This window comes from Microcaecilia unicolor, chromosome 7 (genome assembly GCF_901765095.1).
Source record: "Microcaecilia unicolor chromosome 7, aMicUni1.1, whole genome shotgun sequence".
Classification (NCBI taxonomy): Eukaryota; Metazoa; Chordata; class Amphibia; order Gymnophiona; family Siphonopidae; genus Microcaecilia; species Microcaecilia unicolor.
The window spans coordinates 277,074,158-277,099,136 of record NC_044037.1 but is presented as its reverse complement, the minus strand read 5'-3'; the positions used below and the strand labels follow the sequence as shown (position 1 = coordinate 277,099,136).

The 24,979-nt window shown below is 43.7% G+C and overlaps 1 protein-coding gene across 1 annotated transcript in view; it reads right to left on the bottom strand.

The window, feature by feature from the left end:
• Nucleotides 1–376: 376 nt before the first annotated feature.
• LOC115474542 (extended synaptotagmin-3-like) overlaps nucleotides 377–24,979 on the bottom strand; it is a 161,736-nt gene continuing 137,133 nt past the window's right edge. The window contains exons 17-23 of the mRNA XM_030210044.1: nucleotides 24,739–24,888; nucleotides 22,214–22,629; nucleotides 14,975–15,073; nucleotides 10,807–10,938; nucleotides 4,943–5,048; nucleotides 2,442–2,491; nucleotides 377–815 (exon numbers count right to left, since the gene is read on the bottom strand). Of these exons, the coding sequence (XP_030065904.1) occupies nucleotides 779–815; nucleotides 2,442–2,491; nucleotides 4,943–5,048; nucleotides 10,807–10,938; nucleotides 14,975–15,073; nucleotides 22,214–22,629; nucleotides 24,739–24,888 (990 nt within the window). The 3' untranslated portion in view covers nucleotides 377–778. The remainder of the gene's footprint in view (nucleotides 816–2,441; nucleotides 2,492–4,942; nucleotides 5,049–10,806; nucleotides 10,939–14,974; nucleotides 15,074–22,213; nucleotides 22,630–24,738; nucleotides 24,889–24,979) is intronic.

Sequence of the window (24,979 nt, the reverse complement as noted above, 5' to 3'; positions counted from 1 at the left end):
TCTCACATCCGCACTTGCACACACTCTCATTCTCACATACACACACACACTCGCACTGAGACTCTCTCTCTCACACACAGTCACTCTCACATACACTCTCTCAAACATACACACTCCGAGGAAAACCCTGCTATCGCCCGTTTCATTTGTGTCAGAAACGGGCCTTTTTTACTAGTATGTCAATAAAGGGACATTTCATTACTGCTCAGTACCAGAGTCTAGACAGCTCCTGCAACAAGTGCCCATATCAACATTTTGAAAGGGGTTGATGTGGGAGCCCTCATTCTGTCGAGGCACAGTGTAATTGGAACCACTGACCAGAATAGTGTTTCAAAAGTGTAAATAATAACCACACTTAGACAACAAAATATACACAGAAGCTTTTAATAAATTCCCCTCTGCTCCTAGAGCAGTTCTATGTGGATCATCAAATCATAGGTTTTAAATGGTGCATCTATCCTGCCTATCTGATATGAGTGACAGGGGACCTATAAGGACCTGCTACACTGAAAATAAAAGCTTCACTTGGATTTTCTACGTATGGTAACAGTACTGAGGGTACAGCTTTCTTTTAAAATCAGCCTTTTACCATTTTCACCAAGTCCAGGTCAGCTAAATACATATAAAATATATAAAACTATTTAAATCTTTTGATAAAGAATGCTGTATAATTACATACACATTTACATATGTACATGATATAGTTTAAACGTAAAATACTTTAAACTCTACATGCTTAAAAAAGCAGAAATTCTGAAGTAGGACATCAGCGGGAAGATCAACTTCTTGGCTCTCCGTTGAAGGTAAGTTCAAACCTGCAAAGGAAAGTAAATATAGCTAAACCTTCACTCAACAATTTCATGGCTAATAACTTTGTTTTTTTTATTGTGGCCCCCACAGGGTAGCTTTTCCCCATCTCCTCCCACATGGTCAACTATTTCTATCTGTTCCTTTACGGTGTCCGTACAATCACACTATTGGACTATAGCAATGGTTCTCCATGCAGTGGGGTTTTCAGGAGTTCCACAATCCTTATTCAAGGGCGTCCAAAGCCAGGGCTTTTGGTTTTGGCTGAAACTGAATCTGTGGCCAAAATTCGCCACTGTTTCGGCTGAAACTGGCCTCCCCATCCCCTAGGAGAAAGCTGGTCTCCCCTGGCCTCCTATCAACTCCACCTTCCCCAGACTTACCTTCAAAGCCCTAGCAGTCTGGTGAGCTCTTTGAGGCAGGAGCAATCCAGAGTTGCTCCTACTGCCGCCAGCTCTGCAGTCAAAATGGCTGCCACAACCTCCCACCGCAGCCTCACGAGACTACTGCAGGAGGTCCGGCAGCCATTTTGAGATTGGAACTGGCATGGACAGGAGCATCTGGAGATTGCCTCTGCCCCAAAGGCCACTAGATCACTAGGACTTTGAAGGTAGGCCCAGGGAGGCTAGCACAGATTGGTCGCAGGGTTGAGGCATTTCAGTTTCAGCTGAAATTTGGCTGGCCTTTAATCCCAATGTGTTGTCATTGCAAGTAGTATACCATGCCATATTTTGTATTGTTACTTGAATATTTTTACTGCTGTACTTGCCTATTGCTCATGTTTGATCTATTCTTACTGTACACCGCCTTGAGTGAATTCTTTCAAAAGGCGGTAAATAAATCCTAATAAATTTTGTTTTATTTGTAGTGTTTGTATCCCACATTTTCCCACCAATTTGCAGGCTCAATGTGGCTTACAGTTGCCGTAATGGCGGTTGCCATTTCCGGGTAGCAGAATTACAACTGGTCTTGCGTTAAGGTGTAAACATACATTGTAACATGCATGGTACATACATGGAACATAACATATATCGAACAGATCACATACATGGTAAAGAAGAATATCTTATTGTATAGCATGAAGGATCCTGAATAATAAATCGGATTATAACATACATTAGGTCGTTGACTATAGAGAGACCTTATTCGGTGTAAGGTTTAAAGTGGTAGTGCTTGATTATTCATAGCAAAGAGGTTATTCAGTCATGTGATAGGAGTTCGGTTTTGTATAGATCATGTATATTATTATTATTTAGTGTTTAAAGATGGATATTTATGGTATGCTTTCTTGAAAAAGGTCTGTTTTCAGTAGTCTTCGGAAGATGGTTAGGTCTTGCGTTGTTTTTATGGCCTTCGGTAGTGCATTCCATAACTGCGTGCAGATGTATGAGAAACTGGTCGCGGATGTGGATTTATATTTTAGCCCTTTACAATTAGGATAGTGGAGATTAAGGAATGTACGTGATGATCTTTTTGCTTTCCTGATAAATAAATACCCCACCCTAAGATCTATCCAGTAACTTTTGTCTTTGCTATTTATGGTTCTCAAAAATTGTTTACTGGACTGTAATGAACAGCAACTTAATTAGTACATTGTAATAATACAACTGTTGAGGAGAAGCGAAGAAACTTACCATTGAGTAAAACCTTTGCTCAAATCTTCTTTCGACAAGTCTACCAATACCTTAAAAAACAAACCAAAACATTGTTATTACAAAGCTAGAAAGCAAATTCAGCTGATGAAATCGGGACTGGAGGCTGCCACATTCTACAACCCATTGATAGAGCTTGAGTTGATGCATGGAGTCAGAACTACTACTTATCATTTCTATAGTGCTACTAGATATACACAGCGCTGTACACTTGAACATGAAGAGACAGTCCCTGCTCAACAGAGCTTACAACCTAATTAGGACAGACTCACAGAAGCAGAAGCCTGCGCGGCCACATTGGTGATCTGATCTGCAAAGGCCGACTTTTACATAGAATGTTGGAATAGCAACATTCCATCTAGAATCTCCAATAGTATCTATTTTATTTTTGTTACATTTGTACCCCGCGCTTTCCCACTCATGGCAGGCTCAATGCAATGGGGCAATGGAGGGTTAAGTGATTTGCCCAGAGTCACAAAGAGCTGCCTGTGCCTGAAGTGGGAATTGAACTCAGTTCCCCAGGACCAAAGTCCACCACCCTAACCACTAGGCCACTCCTCCACTCCAATCTTTGACTTCGAGCCATCAAAGGGTTCATGCAGTCTTGGAAAGAGCGAATGGCAATGAAGATTCAGAGGGGCAGTGATTTGGGGAGGAAGATGGAATGAGCCACATTTACTTCCTTGTTTACTAAGCTGCAGTAGTGGCTGAAGTGAACTAATTCCAACACCCCATTCACTGTGTAATAAGCAGGGGGGTTACTTTTTTAGATGTGCTTTTGGGGGCAAAATATTTTTATTTCAGGTTCCTAATCAGCTAGCACTGCCTCTGCATCAATTACAAAGACCAGAACTTCAAACACCAGTAAATAAAAAAATTAAGATTGTCAAGATTTTATGCATATAAGTTGATATCAACTACAGGGAAGAAGCTTAAATTGGGCTATAGGAAATACAGTGGGAAGACATTTTCACTGTGAAACACTGAGTCAGTGAAGGGAATCTTGTCACTAAAATTAGCCCAATGGAAGGAGGCACTGCTTAGAGATGGGCAAAATACCTGTGATTTTGGATTGCAAACTTAATTGAGCTGAACAGATAGTTATCTCTTGTTGAGCATGATGTATAATCTGAATAAGTCTTAAAATATTGGGAAACAAACACTTCAGTCTCTCATCTGATTTCAGATGAGCTCAAATTGGAAACATGATAGGTGTCTGGGGCTTAGGCTTCCAACCAAAATACACATTTGATAGGGATTTGTGGACAATCAAAGATAAATAAATCTCAATCGACTAGGCACACAATAGCAAAAAGAAGCTGCACCTATCTACTGCCATGTCCCCCAGTGCCAGGTCAATTCATCACTGCCAGTTCTGCTTTACCACCTTCCCACCTCCAATGCCCTGCCTCTTTCTCCCAAAGCCTGGCTGGAGTCATGGCACCAGAAAAACGGAAGGGAGAAAGGTGAGGAGAAAAAGACAAGGAAGGAAAAGAAACAGAAGAGGAAACCAAAATGGCAAAATGAACCAAGTTAGAAATAAAAGGATGTACAAACAAGGCCAACTTAACCTATGGAAACAGTGAGGCACCAGCATTAAAGAGCACCCAACTCCCCAGCCTCTGACAGTACCAGCCCAGCTCTACCTTATTTTATATTAATCCAAATCAAGCAGAGGCAGGCACAACAGCAAGGTCAGGATGCAGAGGCTACTTGGGACTGCAAGGTGCCCCCTGCACATCTCCCTGTGGCATGCTGTGTCTCAGTACCGGATGGATGCTGAGGCCGCTTTGGGACTGCTGCTCCACAACACTCCCCCTCCCCCTCTCCAACACACAGCACAGAAAAATTTGAGGTCTCCCAGAATCCCCACCCTTGGGGGACCTGAAATCCCTAGTGGTCCAGTGGGCCCAATGCCTAAAGCCCCCCCCCCCCCCCTAGCAAACCCATTTGCTTCTACCCCAGCAGCTGCCCTTTTCAAAATAGAACTACTAACCCCTAGCAGGAGTCTTGCAGTAGCACCAGTAGAGATTCAAGCTGCCATATAAGGGTTTTTTTCCCTTTATATGGCAGCTCGAAACCCTAGCGGTAGTACCACAAGACTAATGTTAGGGGTCCCTGTGCCCAGTTTGAAGAAGGCAGGGCTTGGGCAGGAATGAGTGGTGATTGCTGTCACCTCTGGAGTGAGTGGAGGTATGCAGGTGGGATAGGGGAGGGAGCTGTAGGGGGAGAGGGCGCCACCACTGCAAAAACTGGTTCAGGGTGTCACAGTCCCTTGAGCTGGCATTATGTACAAAAAGTTGTAAAACTAAAAATATGTATTGATTATTTACCAATCTGAACAAAGTAGCCTTAGAGAATATTAAGCAATGAAAAAATGGTAGGCAAATATGCCACAGATTCTACCCTAAGCTGCCAGAGGCAGGTTCTGTTCATCTGTTGGGCTCAGGACCCCCATCTATTGCAAAAGTGGTCCTGCTTACTTTTCCCATTTCTTTTCTTTCATGTGATCCAAATGACCTGTGGTTCTTTACAGCGACGTCCAATGACCTTTTCTTGACATCATCCATCGTTACAAAAAATTCAAACCTGAAACAAAAACAAGGGTTACAGAAAATGTACCTTGAGCTTTTACTAAGCCAGTGAAAAAAAATGCACTTGCAAACAATGAGATACCCTGCCCAATATTCTCTCTGTACTGTGCGGGAATTCAGCTAATGCACAGAAAATACTTCTGCCCATTCATTTTTAGGTGCTATGCGAAGGTGATGACTCCAAGGCAGCAGTGAGGGCTTGCAGTGACAAGGTAGGTGCAGAAATGATCAGAGGCGCTGAGCCTGACAAATGTAGTTCCGGTGGTAGAAGGCGTAAGTGGCACCAATCTCGACATACGTTTTTCTTTCTCAGGTCAGCAGCAGCCGTAGCTGTGCGTGGGGACGCTGAGCTGCATGCTGAAAGTGAACGCTAGAAGCAGCGCTGGCTGCTATTAACCTAAGAAAGAAGGAACTAAGGCAGGATTGGTTCCATTTATTTATTTATTACATTTGTACCCCGCGCTTTCCCACACACGGCAGGCTCAATGCGGCTTACATAGTAAAAAAAAAAAATTACAAAGGACATGTAAGCAGAATATTATAAACTGTGATAAAACAGTGGCAACAGTGCCCAATAATATATGAACTGGAATATGGGGAGGTAGACAAGGATAGGATCCTCTTCTACTTCTATCCCTCTGCCTGTCGGCGTACCTCAGGGTTCTGTTCTTGGTCCCCTCCTCTTTTCTATCTACACTTCTTCCCTTGGTTCATTAATCTCATCCCATGGCTTTTCCTACCATCTCTATGCTGATGACTCCCAAATCTACCTTTCTACCCCTGATATCTCACCTTGCATCCAAACCAAAGTTTCAGCGTGCTTGTCTGACATTGCTGCCTGGATGTCTCAACGCCACCTGAAATTAAATATGACCAAAACCGAGCTTCTCATTTTCCCCCCCAAACCCACCTCCCCGCTCCCCCCGTTTTCTATTTCTGTTGATGGCTCTCTCATTCTCCCTGTCTCCTCAGCTCGAAACCTTGGGGTCATCTTTGACTCTTCTCTCTCCTTCTCTGCTCACATCCAGCAGACCGCCAAGACCTGTCGTTTCTTTCTTTACAACATCCGTAAAATCCGCCCCTTTCTTTCTGAGCACTCTACCAAAACCCTCATCCACACCCTTGTCACCTCTCGTTTAGACTACTGCAATCTGCTTCTTGCTGGCCTCCCACTTAGTCACCTCTCCCCTCTCCAGTCGGTTCAAAACTCTGCTGCCCGTCTCATCTTCCGCCAGGGTCGCTTTACTCATACTACCCCTCTCCTCAAGACCCTTCACTGGCTCCCTATCCGTTTTCGCATCCTGTTCAAACTTCTTCTATTAACCTATAAATGTACTCACTCTGCTGCTCCCCAGTATCTCTCCACACTCGTCCATCCCTACACCCCTTCCCGTGCACTCCGCTCCATGGATAAATCCTTCTTATCTGTTCCCTTCTCCACTACTGCCAACTCCAGACTTCGCGCCTTCTGTCTCGCTGCACCCTAGGCCTGGAATAAACTTCCTGAGCCCCTACGTCTTGCCCCATCCTTGGCCACCTTTAAATCTAGACTGAAAGCCCACCTCTTTAACATTGCTTTTGACTCGTAACCACTTGTAACCACTCGCCTCCACCTACCCTCCTCTCTTCCTTCCCGTTCACATTAATTGATTTGATTTGCTTACTTTATTTATTTTTTGTCTATTAGATTGTAAGCTCTTTGAGCAGGGACTGTCTTTCTTCTATGTTTGTGCAGCGCTGCGTATGCCTTGTAGCGCTATAGAAATGCTAAAGAGTAGTAGTAGTAGTAGTAGTAGTAGTAGTAGTAGGATAGGTAAAAGGGGAAGGAGATTGGGAGGGATATGGTATAAAAGGATGGAGAAGAAAAGACTGGAGGTAGGAATATAAGGAGAATGGAAAATAAGGTCAAAGGTATAATTGGTGTCAGAGTCAGTGTCATCGTCAGAGCAGGAGTGGTGTAGGTGGGCTGGTGGAATTAAGTTGGTTCATTAGGGTAAGCTTGTTTGAAAAAAAATGGGACTTCAACATTTTCCTGAATGGTAAATAGTCTAATTGCTCGGATGGATCTTGGTAGAGCATTGCAAAGTTGACTGCCAGGGCTGTGTTGAACAAGAAAAAAACCCATCTTTTGGGGTCAACAGACCTTTGATCTAACCCACTACGGCAGGACTTCTGTTATTTTGTTAAGATCCATCCACCCCCCTGTTCCTCTCATACACACAAATTCTCAATTAGAACTTTGGTTACTACTATCAGACCTAGAAGCCATAAAGGTAATATATATGCGTTTTCTTTATAGAGTAAACCAGCTTTATTGTTCTTCTAAACTTTCCTTTTTATAGTTGGCTTCATTTCATACACAACACACTGGTAAATGAGTGGTATATCAAAGTTGAAATCTGATTTAGGGCAATGTACTATAAAACTTAAGACTGCAATGGTGTATGTCAATTTCCTCTTCCTGCCCCTAGTTGGATGCTACAGGGACAGAGAGCTAATTAACATACAATTTATTGCCTTTGTATGATAAAATATGCTATTCAGTACAGCTCTAATTCGGAAACATGTCATTAGCTGTTCATTTCTGATCTGACCAGGGCTTTTTTGAAGGGGTACTTGGGGGTACTGAGTACCGGCACCTGTTCCATTGTCTGCTAAAATTGACCCATGGACCCCAAATTTTAATGCAAGAGCTCAGGCTCTACACACCAATTCTGCCTTGTCATAGATTCTGTGACTGGTTGCAGGGGGCCTGGCTATTGTGGGGTGGGTCCCTCAGTGATCACCCCACCCCTGAAGGTTGGCCTGGTATTTGAGTACCTGCACCTTTTTTGCTAGAAAAAACACACTGGATCTGACGAAAGTATTGCCTTTGAAAGCTAATCAAAAATATATGTAGATCAATAAGAAAGGTATCATCTTATTTTCTTTTCTCTGTTTTATCTTATTTCTATTTATTAGCTATTTTAACCACAGAAAATCAGTATATCAGATCCCATCCTCTCTTTTTTTTTTTTTGTTGTTACATTTGTACCCCATGCTTTCCCACTCATGGCAGGCTCAATGTGGCTTACATGGGGCAATGGAGGGTTAAGTGACTTGCCCAGAGTCACAAGGAGCTGCCTGTGCCGGAAGTGAGAATTGAACTCAGTTCCTCAGTACCAAAGTCCACCACCCTAACCACTAGGCCACTCCTCCACTGTTGCTACTATTTGAGATTCTACATGGAATGTTGCTATTCCACTAGCAACATCCATGTAGAAGACGGCCCTTGCAGATCACCAATGTGGCCGCGCAGGCTTCTGCTTCTTTGAGTCTGACGTCCTGCACATACGTGCAGAAACAGAAGCCTGCGCAGCCTTCTACATGGAATGTTGCTAGTGGAATAGCAACATTCCATGTAGAATCGCCAATAGTAGCAACATTCCATGTAGAATCTCCAATAGTATCTATTTTATTTTTGTTACATTTGTACCCCGCGCTTTCCCACTCATGGCAGGCTCAATGCGGCTTACATGGGGCAACGGAGGGTTAAGTGACTTGCCCAGAGTCACAAGGAGCTGCCTGTGCCTGAAGTGGGAATCAAACTCAGTTCCTCAGTTCCCCATTATTAAGTTTAGGGGGCAGTTAGTTGCTTTTTCTCATGGGTGATATGGGAGTTGAATAACTTTTTGTTCCTTAAATAAATTAAGTAATAATTTAAAAACTATGTTAGCGTGTTTACTCAGGTTCCCTTTGTCTAATATTATATTTTGTTTAAAGATCAGAAACAATTCAGTGTGATATATACGCAATAATAGAGGAAATCGCGGGGAAGGGGACTTTTTCACATCACTGTAGATAGGACACAAGAAGCAACCTATGTGCTTTTGAAAGCTTGTAAAGAACATTTTGTTGATTCTCTATTACTCTAGTGATATCCAAATGGAAATTTAAATTAGAAGCTGCTAACCACCGACTAATCAGGCAAGTATCAAATTCTGGGCAACATAATGGAAGCTATTATAAGAGAAGAACTGGGAACCATTATCGAGACATGGCATGGATTCAGGAAGCGTTGACCTTTTGGCACTTTGCATAATGTAAAGAGCAGGGACTGGAGCTTGCACCATGGTTACTTAACATGATCATAAGGGCGCTGCAGGAAGATTAGGAAAGCCATATTTTCATTCTGCAGATGAACTGTGGGATGAGGCAAACAGTGCAGAACATGGTGAAATAGGCAGATAAGAGCATCCATTTTGAATGGGGCAGTGTTTACTAACAGTTGAAGTTAACACTACCCAGAGAACATAACATAAGGGTAGCCATACTGGGTCGGACCAATGGTCCATCTAGCCCAGTATCCTGCTTCCATCACCGCCCTCGTCTGATGTAACTTCCGGTTTCCGCGAGGGCGGGACACAGGGAGGGAAGGCCAGAAGAGAGGCGATCTGCCACTTTGAATGAAGGGGGGCCCGGAGCCGTGGAGGCAGGCAGGTGAGACCGGGGACTGCAGCGCCGGCGGCCTGACCCCGGCGCCAGGCCCCCCTTGGAGGCCCGGGCCTAGGGAATTTGCTCCCCCCGCCCCCCTTCTTGGCAGTCCTGCCACCCACCAACATTTGGGGTTTGGATAACATCAAAGTGAATACAGAAGTCCAAAAGGGAAGTGAAAGACAACCTCTCACTCTCACATAGGACCTCAAAGAGAAATTCTTCCCCCTGCCCCTCAAAGCCTAAACAAATACATTTCTCTGTAGTTTTTGGAACTGATGTCAGAACAGGGGTATGTTGCACCAGTCTGCCAACAAACCCCATACTCCAATGGCTACTATAACAACACAAACAAAGAAACCAGGAGACTATCAACTACGACAACAAGCACCCTCTCCCCTGGACAGCCACACTCCTCTGTAGCATTGTCTTTACAATAAAACAGAATAGAGGACAGCTTTGGAATCCTTCTCCCTTGACCTCACCCTCTCATTTCATCTCCCCAAGCTGGTTGTCTGCATGGTCAACCCCCATTCCAGCTAAGAGGCAGAAAAGGTACCTGAAAACAGCCTTCCCAGCAGTGGCGTACCGAGGGCAGGGCGGTAGGGGGGTGGTCCGCCCCGGTTGCGCGCGGCAGGAGGGGTGCAGGACTCCACTGGTTCCCTGCTCATAAGTATTGCCATACTGGGAAAGACCAAAGGTCCATCAAGCCCAGCATCCTGTTTCCATCAGTGGCCGATCCAGGTCACAAATACCTGGCAAGATCCCAAACTGCTCCCTCTGCAGTTACTTCCTGTTCTGGGGCAGAGGGAGCAGGGAACCAGCCGAGCCAACAGCCGCGCAAGCTGCTCCTAGCACCCCAGCAGGTAGGAAGAATGCACCCCGGGGGGTTGGTGATGTGCCAAGCGGGGTTGCTGCACCCGGGGGGGGGGGGGGGGGGTTATCATGCTGCACCTGGGGAGGGGGGTACGCAGCGGTGATCCGCCCTTGGTGCCAGCCAACCAAGGAATGCCACTGCTTTCCAGTGTCGCTCAACTGGCAGAAGGAGTTGATCTTTCTCACCCTCTACCTCACCCCTCCTGGAGCCAAAGTAACACCACATCTGCAAGCTGCCAGCTCTGAAGGACTGTGAACCACAGAATGGGTTTTGTGCATCACTCCAGCTTTTCAATATTACTGGCACCAGTGGGAAAAAGTTAGAGGGTTGTTGCTAACTGCAAAATCTACTGTTTTCTTTGTGAGTTATGTTCATGATCAGATACTGTAACTCCAGTACTTACTTCTCATCATACTGGGGATTTAATGTTTTTTTCTTCACCGTGGTTTTTTTCCTGTTTGTCCACCTTCTCTCTGGAAGCAGGTAGATGCGGACATAAGGGTCTGCTCCATTGTCTGAACACTGAATCAGGTTTCTGTAGGGTAGAAAACATGAAGGTCAGGAGCCTTCTGTGTATTCGGGGTGAGAAAAACAGCACTGATGCCCCCCCCCCCCCCCCCCACCTTGCAAAGTTATCAACAACAACATCTCAAGCTCTTGAGAAACACCCAACCACATACCACAGAATGAACGGAAAATAAAAAGGCCATTTTATGGATAGAGTAGTCCAACATGGGCAGCACCAGACAGTGTGCTCTGCTGAGTGAATTGGCTTTCTCTGGAAATGACACTCGCTAGAAAACTGCTATCAAATATAATTACTACTACTACTACTTATCACTTCTATAGCGCTACAAGGCATACGCAGCGCTGTACACCATACATGAAAAGACAGTCCCTGCTCAAAGAGCTCACAATGTAAAAATGGAATGTTGCTAGTGGAATAGCAACATTCCATGTAGAATCTCAAATAGTAGCAACAGAATCTCCAAAAGTAGCAACATTCCATGTAGAATCTCAAGTAAGAGCAACATTCCAGAATCTCAAATAGTAGCAACATTCCATGTTCCACTGCACTAACCACTAGGCTACTCCTCCACTAGCAACATTCCATCTAGAATCCTGCCCTTGCAGATCAGCAAGGCAGCCACACAGGCTTCTGTTTCTGTGAGTCTGACGTCCTGCACGTACGTGCAGGACGTCAGACTCACAGAAACAGAAGCCTGCGCGGCCGCGTTGCTGATCTGCAAGGGCAGGCTTCTACATTGCTACTACTACTACTACTACTACTTATCACTTCTATAGCGTTACAAGGCATACGCAGCACTGTACAACATACATGAAAAGACAGTCCCTGCTCAAAGAGCTCACAATCTAAATAGGACAGGCAAACAGACAGAACAACTAAGAGGTAAGGGAATTAAAGAGTTGGGGATAAAAGGGTACAGGGCAAGTGAGTAGTGGTTAGGAGTCAAAAGCAGCGTTAAAGAGGTGGGCTTTTAGCATGGATATGAAAACGGCCAAAGACAGGACTAGATGTACAAGCTCGGGAAGTCTATTCCAGGCATGAGGTGCAGCGAGATAAAAGGAACAGAGTCTGGAATTAGCAGTAGAGGAGAAGGGGACAGACAAGAGAGATTATAATTAAACAAATATAATTAAACAAATTGAGCTGGCAAAGCTTTGGATATTCTCTTTTGGTTCAGCCATTTTCTTACAGTTCCTTTAGGAGTCCGTGAGGATCGTTTATTTGCTGGCATTCGAAAACACACTGCTCAAAGCAGGTTACAAAATAAGAAAACAATTCAGTAAAATTCATAAATCCAAACGTCGATGAGGGGCAAAATAGCTCATGTACTTCTGAAAATATTGTGCCTGTGCACTAGTTTGGCCTCCTGACCTACACCCCCCCCCCCCCATGTACATTGTGCATATAAGTGTTTAGAACACTATTTATATGCATATATATGCAAATTCCTGCTTAATTTACATAGTGTATATGTGGAAGGGGCATAACATGGGTGCGACATACATTATCCTGTAAATTACATGCATAAACGGAAGTTAGTTACGCTTGTTCCAGCGGCAGTTATATGGCAGGCGTAAATGTGAGCACCTCATGTTAAACACATAAATACCCAATTATGCTAGAATTCTAGGGAGGAAACTAGGCGCTTAGATTACATTACAGAATAGGCCCTCAATCTGTCTAAAAGTACACTTTACGAAAGACTACGTATACATTCTTAGCTGGCTCGAGGAGGAAAATTCAATTTCAGTGCAGCTAAATTGCACTTAAAATGCTTACTGGCTATTTTCCATTTCACTTGAAGTGATTGGTAGGGGAAACGGTATATAAGGCTTAAAAAAAATTTAAGATGCTACTGACAATTTCACTTCCAAATGACATTGTAGGGAATTTGGGAAGCTTGAGCATGATTGCAGTATTTTAGGTTTGTTGGCTTTAATATGCATTATGTTTGGTTATTTTATTATGTATGTTTTAGTTGTAATCCACTGAGAATTGCTAAGATCATGAGGAATATAAGTATTTTAAATAAATAAATGTCTTTTTCAACTGGCACGTAAGACAGATATTATTTGAAAACAGTGGATATAAATTTATAGATACCAAGTAGGAAGGAAATATCCCCAGCGGTTGCAGAAGAGTTACCATCTCCTTCATCTGCAGTGGAATCTGGTGGGTCGCAAGGACCAAGTCATATCAATTTTTTGTCTCACACAGCCATTAACAAACAGGGAGATGGGGGCCGGGGACAGAGCTTGGTTTCACTGCCCCTGATCTCCATCTTAAACAGCTGTGCCCCCTGCTGTAGGGCAACTGCATAGAACACAGAGTTCAGCGGACCCCCATTTACTCCTAACAGAAAATATAAATTTTAGAGGCTGGCCAAATTTCAGTTTCAGTGATGACCAAGTTTCCAGGACCAAGACCAGAGACAGGCAGGGGAATCAAGTCTGACAGAGGCAAGTGCACGAGCAGCAGAGACAGCAAAGTCCTGAACCCAGCAGTGCGTGGAGAGTAAGCCCGAACGGCCAGCGGAGGACCCCAGGGAGATGACCCGTGGGAGGAATATGGCAATGAATCACTTTATCAACACTATCACTTCCCGAAGTGAAATGAATTAAAGTCTGAACAAGGGACAACTAACGGTGTAGGAACCACCAACCACCAGGTAAAGAAAGAAATCAAAGGTCACCTGGACTCATACACTTGCGCGTTTACACACACACACACATGCTTCTTAATTTTTAAAAAAAACTCAACAACAAAAAATATTAAGTAGAGAAATAAAGGTCTTCTGATTGGCTGATCCACACTGCTTGGACGACACTCAAATCTCACAATAACAAACAAACGAACAGAACCATTATAATCTCCAATACTATATGCCTATCTAGAATGACTCAAAAATACTACAGGACCGTCTGAACTTCACAGATCCACAAAAACAGCTCTCATTTCTAAGAACAGCACTTTCCCAGACAGTCATTTTGCCTACTAGTACAAGCGCTGATATTGTCCCAACTAGACTACTGCAATGCAGTATATGTAGGGTGCAAAGAAAACATACTAAAATTGCTGCAAATTGTTCAAAACAAGGTGGCAAGACTAATATTCAAAAAGTCGAAATACGAAAGAGCAACATCATTACTCAAAGCGCTACACTGGCTCCCGATCAAGGCAAGACTATTTTTCAAATCCAGCACCCTCATTTTCAAAATACTATTCGGCATGTCTCCTGACTACATGCTAGACCTGATTAAATTATCCCCAAGAAATGCAAACTCAGAAACCAGAAACCGTTTATTACTTCACCTACCAAACTGCAGAAACATAACATAAAAATCCATCTACATGGCTGGATTTAGCTATCTGGGATCCGGATGGTGGAACTCAATACCCAAGATCACAAGAAGCATTACAAACTGCTTCCAGTTCAGAAAAGAACTAAAGACCTACATTTTTAGAAAATTCTTTGGCTAACTATACGCAATACCGATGTTCTACACCACCTTGCAATTATAACGCACCAATGTAACACTGTATAACCGAAAATTGCAAATCACATATATCACTGTAACTTCAACAACTGTAAACTGTAACCCATTGAAGTCATATACATCACTGTAATTTCAACAATTGTAAATTGTAAGCCACTTTCAACCGAAACTCGCTTTTGGATAATAGTGGGATACAAGAATGAATGAATGAATGAATAAATAAATAAATAAATAAAATGGCCACCATGACCTCCAAGTCTGCTGCTGGAGGTCTCGGAAGCTATTTTGACAACAGAGCTGGCATGGGCAGGACTGACTGGGGGACTGCCCCTGCCCCCAACTAGCTACTAGACTACCAGCAGCCCAGTAGCATGGGAGGGCAGGGAGGGTAGGAAGGAGCGAGGCTGATCCCATTCGGGGGGGGGGGGGGGCCAGGCCCTAGCGGCCAGTTTCGGCTTTGGTTTCAGCTGAAACCAAGCAACGAATTTCAACTACAGATTCTTTTCTGGTTGCCTTCTGATTGATTTGAATGCTAAATACATTACCTGCATCCATTCACCAGAATAATAAGACTCTGCCGCAGAGAGGCGTAGCGGACTGTGAGCTGAATTTCTCCCAGTAAGACTCCATTAAGATCTGCATTGCTGCAAAACATTAACAGAGCATGTTCAGGATTCAGTGCTTAGGTGCAAAGTTCAGGTACAGTAATGCTTCTTTCTTTAGTTCACTATTAGGCTAGACTACATGTTGAAATCTGGGCATGTGTGACCCCCTCCCCCCCCCCCCCCCCCCACACACAACTAAACTGGAATCTTGAGGCAGTACGAAAGGAGTCCATTAAAATAGTTTATGAGAATAAACCAGCAGAAAATGTTGCTTTGTCACCTAGGAGATTCCTGCAAGATGAACAGACCAGACAACTATGGTTATTATTTCGCTCAGTGTTTTCCAGCCCTGTCCTGGAGGCACGCCAAACTGGTCAGGTTTTCAGGATATCCACAATGAATATATATTTGAATATCCAATTTAGTGACTAATATGCTAATCTTAGCTTTTGTTTTATTTTACCAATAGTAAAAATCTCAAATACGTAGAGAAAAATATAAATTGAATAATTGAACAATCATTTGACATAGTAATACAAACAATACAAATACTTCCTGATGAAGTAATAAGGAAACACGGCCAGTGTTGGGACCAGAGATATTTTGGAAATTCATCTGTTGGAATGTTTGAGATACCTACTCAGATGATGTGCGACATTGAGATAATCACTTGAAACAGGACTTCCGATTCAGCTGTTCAACATTTCATTGCCGGATGCAGAGTGTTTGGAAGTTGATCAGCTACAAGTGAAACCTTAAGTATATTCTTTATGGTTTCTGCATACACGGAGCTTGGAATGAATAATTATCACAACTATTAATGGTTGAACATTTTATGTTGGATACAGACAAGGTTGGAATATAACTAACAAACTTACTTGTGATCAAGACTTTTATATGGTATCCACAAGGGGACGGAGGCAATGTTGGACATCATCTGTTTTTGATTTTGTGTTTGTGTTTTTTGTATGCTTTGTATTGTTTGTATTACTATGTCAAATGATAGAGAAAAATATAAATTGAATAATTGAACAAAGTATTTGAGATTTTTACAAAAGCTAAGATTAGCATATTAGTCACTAAATTGGATATTTGAATACTATTGGGCTAATTATTGTAGATTTACCCCTGACGATTGGTATTAACAATGAATATGTATGAGATGGATCTGCATATGATATTCACTATGGATACCCTCAAAAGCAGACTGGCTAGTGGGGTCTCAAGGAGAGGTTTGGGAAACCCAACAATTGCACACAGACAAGACTTTGACTAATTATGTTGTCAATTGGCAACTGTTACAGACAATATGCAGTGAGGTGGTACAAAGCCACTTAAAAAGTGCAGTCTATAATTAAAAACGGATGGTTAAGCAAGTGTGGATGGGAGATAAATGAAGAGCAAAATTATCCATACAAGGTTACCAAAACAAATGTGTGTATCTGTGACAAACATGTGTATCATGTCTCCTCTCGCTTGTGGGTTTTCCTGTTTGGGATCCGGTGGATGCTTCCAAGTGATTCAGTCTGGCTACTGTTAGAGGATGCTGGGCTTGGACCACTGGACTGGCTCAGCTTGGTGCCTGTACATAAGTATTGCCATACTGGGAAAGACCAAAGGTCCATCAAGGCCAGCATCCTGTTTCCAACAGTGGCCAATCCAGGTCTCAAGTACCTGGCAAGGTCCCAAAAAAGTACAAAACATTCTATACTGCTTATCCCAGAAATAGTGGATTTCCCAAAGTCCATTTAATAATGGTCTATGGACTTCTTCTTTAGGAAGCCGTCCAAACCTTTTTTAAACTCTGCTAAGCTAACCACCTTTACCACATTCTCCGGCAACGAATTCCAGAGTTTAATTACACATTGAGTGAAGAAAAATTCTCTCTGATTCGTTATAAATTTACTACATTGTAGCTTCATCGCATGCCCCCTAGTCCTAGTATTTTTGGAAAGCGTAAACAGACGCTTCACATCTACCTGTTCAACTCCACTCATTATTTTATAGACCTCTATCATATCTCCCTTCAGCCGCATTTTTTCTCCAAGCTGAAGAGCCCTAGCCACTTTAGCCTTTCCTCATAGAGAAGACATCCCATCCCCTTTATCATTTTCGTCGACCTTCTCTGTACCTTTTCTAATTCCACTATATCTTTTTTGAGATGCGGCAACCAGAATTGAACACAATATTCGAGGTGCAGTAGCACCATGGAGCGATACAAAGGCATTATAACATCCTCATTTTTGTTTTCCATTTCCTTTCCTAATAATACTTAACATTCTATTTCTTTCTTAGCCGCAGCAGCACACTGAGCAGAAGGTTTCAACATATCATCAACGATGACACCTAGATCCCTTTCTTGGTCTGTGACTCCTAACGTGGAACCTTGCATGATGTAGCTATAATTCGGGTTCCTCTTTCCCACATGCATCACTTTACACTTGCTCACATTAAACGTCATCTGCCATTAAGACGCCCAGTCTCCCAGTCTCATAAGGTCCTCTTGTAATTTTTCACAATCCTCCCGTGATTTAACGACTTTGAATAAACTTCCAGGATGGTGTTTTTGAACAGCATCCACGCCTGATGTAAATTTTTGACCCTTGCAGCTGCTCCTCTCTTTTTTTTTTCACCATTCTCATGTTTAATCTCCTTTTTTAAAGTTAAACGCTAACGTATTTGATTTCCTATGTATACTTACTTCAAAGCTAATATCAAATCCAATCATATTATGATCACTGTTATCAAGCGGCCCCAGCACCATTACCTCCCGCACCAGATCATGCGCTCCACTAAGGACTAGGTGTAGAATTTTTCCTTCTCTCGTTGGCTCCTGTACCAGCTGCTCCATAAAGCAGTCCTTGGTTTCATCAAGGAATTTTACCTCCCTAGCGTGCCCCGATGTTACATTTACGCAGTCAATATCGGGTTAATTGAAATCAGCCATTATTATTGTGTTGCCCAGTTTGTTTGCATCCCTAATTTCCTTTAACATTTCTGCATCCTTCTGTTCATCCTGGCCAGGTGGACGGTAGTACACTCCTATCACTATCCTTTTCCCCTTTACACAAGGAATTTCAATCCATAGTGATTCCAAGAAGTGTTTTATTTCCTGCAGAATTTTCAATCTATTTGATTCAAGGCTCTCATTAATATACAATGCTACCCCTCCACCAATTCGATCCACCTTATCAGTACGATATAATTTGTACCCCAGTATGACAGTGTCCCACTGGTTATCCTCCTTCCACCAGGTCTCAGAGATGCCTATTATATCTAATTTTTCATTTAGTGCAATATATTCTAACTCTCCCATCTTATTTCTTAGGCTCCTGGCATTCACATATAGACATTTCAAACTATGCTTGTTGTTCCTATTTACATGATGCTTAGTACTTGACAGTATTAATTTTTTTTTTTTTGTTTTGTTACATTTGTACCCCGCGCTTTCCCACTCATGGCAGGCTCAATGCGGCTTACATGGGGCAATGGAGGGTTAATTTGCAAATCTTTTGTCTGATTTTTATTTTTATTTAAGTATACTTGATCTACTACGGTCTCTTTTGCAACCTCACTATCAGGATACCATATCTTCCCTGTTTTGGTGATATCTTGAAAGATACCTTATCCCGAACCATGCGCTTTTGAGCAACTGTCGGCCTCCCCCCTCCCCCCCCCCTCCCGATTAAAAGCTACTCTATCTCCTTTTTAAATGCCGATGCCAGCAGCCTGGTCCCACCCATGCCTGTGTTTGTACACACACCATTTTGTTTCTTAAGTAAGCTAAAAAAAAAATCTAAACGTAGTTGGAATCTGTGAGATGGATGAATTCCACATCTGAATGTGTTTACTGACTTTTACATATAATATGTTTGAGGCAGTGGAAAAATACACACTAGATATACTGTCGTCAGTGCATAGCTAAACGTCTCCAAATGAAAATCTTTAAACTCAGGGTAGGAAAAAGCCGCAAAATTTTATACAGGTCACACGGGTAAACTTCTGTGCTCAATACACAGTCGGTGCCTTTAAAAACCTCCCCTTATTTCAGATACGTTGCTCTTGTTTTGAATAAAACTATTTTAATGAGTTTTTGATATTATTAAATGACAATTGATGTTTTCACTTACTAAAGTGGAGGTTTTTAAAAGGCGCTGATTGAGTATTGAGCACAGAAAGTTACCTGTGTGAGCTGTAAAACATTCAACGGCTTTTTCCTATCCTGAGTGTAAAGGACTGGGGACATTAGCTCTGCAGTCATAAAAATGTATATAGTGGACAGTTTTTTTCGTATTTAGTGTGTTTTATATCTCCACTACCTCAGACACTTTATTGTATGTAAAACATTCAAATGTGGAATTTCTTCACCTTATGGATTAACTAATGAAGAAAAAAACGGGTGTAAAAACACAGCACCAAGCTGAGCCAGACCAGTGGTCCATCAAGCCCAGCATCTTCTAACAGTGGTTATTCTGGGTCACTTCTGAGCCAGACCTCAAACTTGAACAACCCGGTAGGAGAAGATACCACCTGGACCTATTCTTTAGAAAAACATATCTAAACCAGGGGCGTAGCTGAATACCCAATTTTGGGCATGCCCGAGTCCAACTCCCTTGCCCGGCATCTCAGCTGGCTGCTTTAACCATTAGGCTATTCCTTCACATGGAGGTCCATGTGGCTATTTGATAATATGGACATTCCTCTGCAGCCACAAGGACGTCCATGTCCCTTGTTTTGGCCCATTCATAGTCTGAACATTTTACTTTGTAAAATGGACAGTCACGCTGAATGCAGCCAGCACTTGGACATCCATCTCTCATGTATTTTAGCACAGGCTGTATGTCGGCAGATCCTGTTCTAAAATACATGAGAGATGGCTGTCCATATGTGATGAACAAACTCGGATGTCCATATTGTGAGTTGGATGATCTTTCTAAAAAGCCTCTCCACAGAAAAAAGAGTAAATATTCTCTGTACACTTGTTTCGTATCGCTCATGATTTTATAAACTTTTATCTCATCTTCTGTAATCTAAAAAACAGCCCTAACCTGTTTAGCTTTATATAAAAAAAAGTAAACTTCATCCCCTTTACAATTGTTACCTTTCTCTGCATCTTTTCTGGTTCTGCTATAGCTCAGCTGTAACAGCCAGAACTGCTCACAATGTACTGGATGCAGCTGTACCATTCATTAGTACAGAAGTGGTAGAATATTCTGTTTTGATTTCTTTTTATGTCTAATTCATTCCTAACATTCCATTTGCTTCTTTAGTCTCTGCTACGCTCTGACCTGTGGATTTTTGAATCGGTTTCCCGCTTGGTAACTCCTAGTATGGAGCCCAGCACTGTGGACCTATGGCTGAAGGCGGACTGACCATTTGAGCAACCGGGCAGTGCCCGAGGGCCCAGAGGCTCTGCCCAGTTGCCTGCTGCTGCCACAAGCTACAACCTCCCCCGGTCCTACCTTGAAGGGCCCTGGTGGTCTCTAGAACAACACTCTTTCCTGCTCGCTGCAGCTATTGTGCCCGGCTCCGCCATCTTTTAAAAATGGCTGCCGAGACTCCGTGCGGTAGTCTCGCGAGACTGTCGAGACCTGTGAGACTACCGTGGGAAGTCTTGGCCGCCATTTTGAAAACATGGTTGCTTCAGGCAGAATAGTGGTAGTGGCCAGGAAAGAGTGGGGTTCTTTCCTGCCCCTGATGAAGCCACTAGACCACCAGGGCCCTTCACGGTAGGACTAGTAAGGGCCCACTGAGGCTTGGAGCAGGGCCGCCAAGAGACTGGGCCAGGCCCGCCTCGTCCCCCCCCCGAGGTTGCCGCCGCCGCTCCCCCCCCCCCCCCCCCCCCCCGAGGTCGCCACTGCTCCCCCCCGAGATCGCCGCAGACACTGCTCCCCCTCCACCCCCCCCCCGAGGTCACCGCCGCCACCGCTCCCCCCCTCCATCCGCCACCGGGCCGGGTCCCCTGCATTGAAATCGCAGTCTCACCTCCGTAAAAGCAGCGCTGCAGGCAGCAGAACGCCTCCCTTCGGCCCTCCTTCCCTTCTTGTGTCCCGCCCTCGCGGAAGATACGTCAGATGAGGGCGGTACACAGGGAGGGAAGGAGGGCCGAAGGGAGGCGTTCTGCTGCCTGCAGCGCTGCTTTCACGGAGGTGAGACTGCGATTTCAATGCAGGGGGCAGACGGTAGACGACGGAGGGCGGGTGGGACTGCGGCGCCGGGCTCATGGAATTTTGTCCCCCCTGCCCCCCCCCCCTCAGCGGCTATGGCTTGGAGGACTGTGATGTGTGGGAGGGGTGGAAGCTGCGGCGGTAAGGGGCGGCAGCGCAGTGGTGGGGTGGGGGGCAGCATCAGTCCACCTCTGTATGGTTGGGATTATTTTCCTTATGTGAATCACTTTGCACGTGTCTACATTAAAATTCAGATGTCAGGTTCCTGACGATGTTCATTTACACCTAATAGGCAGGCACCAAACAGAAGAGTTATTTATGCTATGTTTTCAGAACATGTCAGGGAGGGTATGATGACTAATAGGAATGGGTTTTTCAGGATCTACATATGCACTTCCTGTAAAGGTAGGCTCCTTTAATGCTGAGTGAAATTTCTTGTCTTAACACAAGATGAGTTTCTACCCATTTATGTACCAAATAGCATTAATTATCCCCTGCTCTAGATTGTTCACTAACTTTCCCAGCAGGAAAACCAGAGAAGCCGTATGATCTGAGGCCAACAGAATCCACACGTGCATCCATTTGAAACATTTCCCATATCCTTTTGTGTTGTTTTACCCCAAAATGAGAAAAACAAAACACTGGAATATTGTTTTTTTTTTCTGTGGGAACAACAGGGCGCCAAATACCCCCGAACAAAACAAAAACAAAGCACACACACAAAAAAAATTCCCATAAACTAAACACAGAACACAGGAAACTAAACGAAATGAAAATCTTTGGTCTGCACATCCCCAGGTCTTAACAGGAACACAGAGGTCAACAAAAGGCAGACAGACACATTTTTGTACAACCTCAGGCTAGGGAGTAAAGAGACATTCAGTCCTACTCACAGTACAATGAATGCTAAGCCAGCCCACACGAAAATGAACACAATCTCCTGTGCATTGAGCAACCACATGCTCACCCAATAATTATTTAACTTAGAAAAAGTAGAGCATTATACCCTTACTTCGTTAGATCAGAAGCATCCATGAATGAGGAGGCAACAGAATTGAGCGAAGCCAAGCTGGGGGCAAACTTCTTCAGGCGCCGAAGATTTGGCGTCAAGGATGCAGTTGGCGTCAAGGATGGAGTTGGCGTCAAGGATGCAGTTGGCGTCCTGGTGCCTTGTACTGCGTTGCGTGCTATATTCTTTTCTGCCACCAGTTTGTTGGGTTCTGTAACGCTCTCCTTTCCTACTGGTTTGGTTTCAGGGTTGCTGGTGTCCATGTTATTTGGCAGTGTCTTGGGAGCTTCATTGTTTCTCAGTGAAACGGAGGGATGTTTGCTTTGAGTTCCTGTCCTCCTGATAGATATAGGGCCTTGCTTCAGGGCATTAACACCAGTATAGATGCTGTCCGGATCAGGGTCCTCAATGCATAATATCTAGAACCAAAAGGTAGAGAAATCAACTTGACATATCTGGCAGCTATGGTGTGTGACCAAACACGGCTAATTTACTTTTGTGAAGGAGTAACTTTAATGGTTGTAACAGTAGATTGAGAACCAGGGTTGAAATCCTGCTTCTCCCGCTCTCTTTATCATCCTGGGCAACTCACTTAAATCCATCGCCTCAGGTACATTTTAGATTGCAAACCATCTTGGGTACCCACCTCCCACCTGATTACATACCTCTCCTTGAGGATGGATACAGAAAAAGGTAAACAATTAAATCTAAAATCCAATTTTCACGGAGAGAGTAGTGGATGCTTGGAATGCCCTCCCGCGGGAGGTGGTGGAAATGAAAACGGTAACGGAATTCAAACATGCGTGGGATGAGCATAAAGGAATCCTGTGCCGAAGGAATGGATCCTCAGGAGCTTAGTCAAGATCGGGAGGTGGGGCTGGTGTTTGGGAAGTGGGGATAGTGCTGGGCAGACTTATACGGTCTGTGCCAGAGCCGGTGGTGGGAAGCGGGACTGGTGGTTGGGAGGCGGGGATAGTGCTGGGCAGACTTGTACGGTCTGTGCCAGAGCCGGTGGTTGGGAGGCAGGGATAGTGCTGGGCAGACTTATACGGTCTGTGCCCTGAAGAGGACAGGTACAAATCAAAGTAGGGTATACACAAAAAGTAGCAAATATGAGTTATTTTGTTGGGCAGACTGGATGGACCGTGCAGGTTTTTTTCTGCTGTCATCTACTATGTTACTATGTATTTCAGATTAAATTTCTCATTTAAAAGAAAAGACATTAATGTTAGAAAGCAGAAAGATCATCTTATCTCTTCATTTTGAGATCCTCCAATTCCTTTCCCAGCTTTTACATTCACCAATGTGAACACCCTTCAAGAATAATACAAAATGCAGAAAACACATCCTTCAAAGAATTCTTGCTTAGCTTCTCTCGTTGTGGCATTCTGTCATTTTACTTAGGCTATTTTGCTAAATCGACTACAGCAGGTACAGTGTAACACCTCTGCCATTATTACACCCCTGAAAATGCCACACACTGCATTTAGTCCATTTACCTTCCAGACTCAACGGAGAGCTCTAGAGGAATATGGAGGAGGTCAGAGAAAATGCCAAAGGATGCATAAACAGGAGAAAGAAAACTAACTAGAGAGACATGGCAAGATAAAGAGCAGAAGCAATAAATATGTCATAGTTTATTTGCTTGAAAGTTAAAACAGGAGATATTATAGAGCATCACAGACATCAGTGCATATGTTAACAACTGTCCTGTTGACTTTCATGCATATCTTTAAATTGCTCCTCTCAAGGAAGGAGACACGGCCTAGAGGTTCACAGTTCTGAACTAAGAGCCAGGCCTGTCCTTGGATCAAGCTAAGTCCATTGTTTTTACACAGGGAGTTAAAATAATCAACTACTACTATCTGGCATTTCTATAGCGCTAACATGTACTTTGGCTGGCACTGCTATGTCATTTTATGTTTAATATATTGAAATTTCAACAATAATCTAAACAATATACTGACACCAATTATTAAGTGTTTGAACAGCCAGCTAAGGCATTTGTACCGCACTGATCTTACATTGCCTGGCGCACTGAAAATAGAACAGAGTGCCAGCCAGGCAACGTGAGACCGGCGTGGGACAAACGCTTTAGCTGGCGGGGATTCAGGACCCCCGTCAGCCAAGGTACCTTCCAGTGGCGCCTGGGGGGGGAGGCAGAAGCAGCAGGGGGGACAGAGGTGGCGGCAGCATGGAGGTGGGAGAAAATGTGCCCCTCCACCTTGGGCTCTGCCCCCCCCCCTCCTGTTGAGGTCTGGCTACGCCCCTGCGCCTATCCCAATAGATTAAAGTCATTGAAGAAGATCAAGATCTATCAGATTAAATGCTGGAATCCAATGAAATTGCAACACATCCTTTATAAGCAGTAAGAACTGCTAGTGCGTTTGTACTTCTTTCTCCAAATGGAGAAAGATAAAACCAGAACATCATTTCATGCCTTCCTTTCATTACCGGCTAATTTTTGGGACCAAACCATGACTTCTGCTAAGCAAAATTACATACAAACTGTATTACCCCCAACTTACACGCAATACGATTTTCATTTTAATGACGCTGTCTGGCCCCGAGTTCTCCAGCTGAAATTTCTGATCGAGGGTCAGATCTGTATCTTTTAACAAGCGCTGCACGGGAATATCCAATATCCCAAGGGCACAATGGCGTTCGTCATCCTTTACCTGCAAAACAATAGATTTTCAGATGCAACTGAACCTGATGCCATGTCCGCTAGACAATGAAATTCAACTAATCATCAAGCTGTGGCACTAT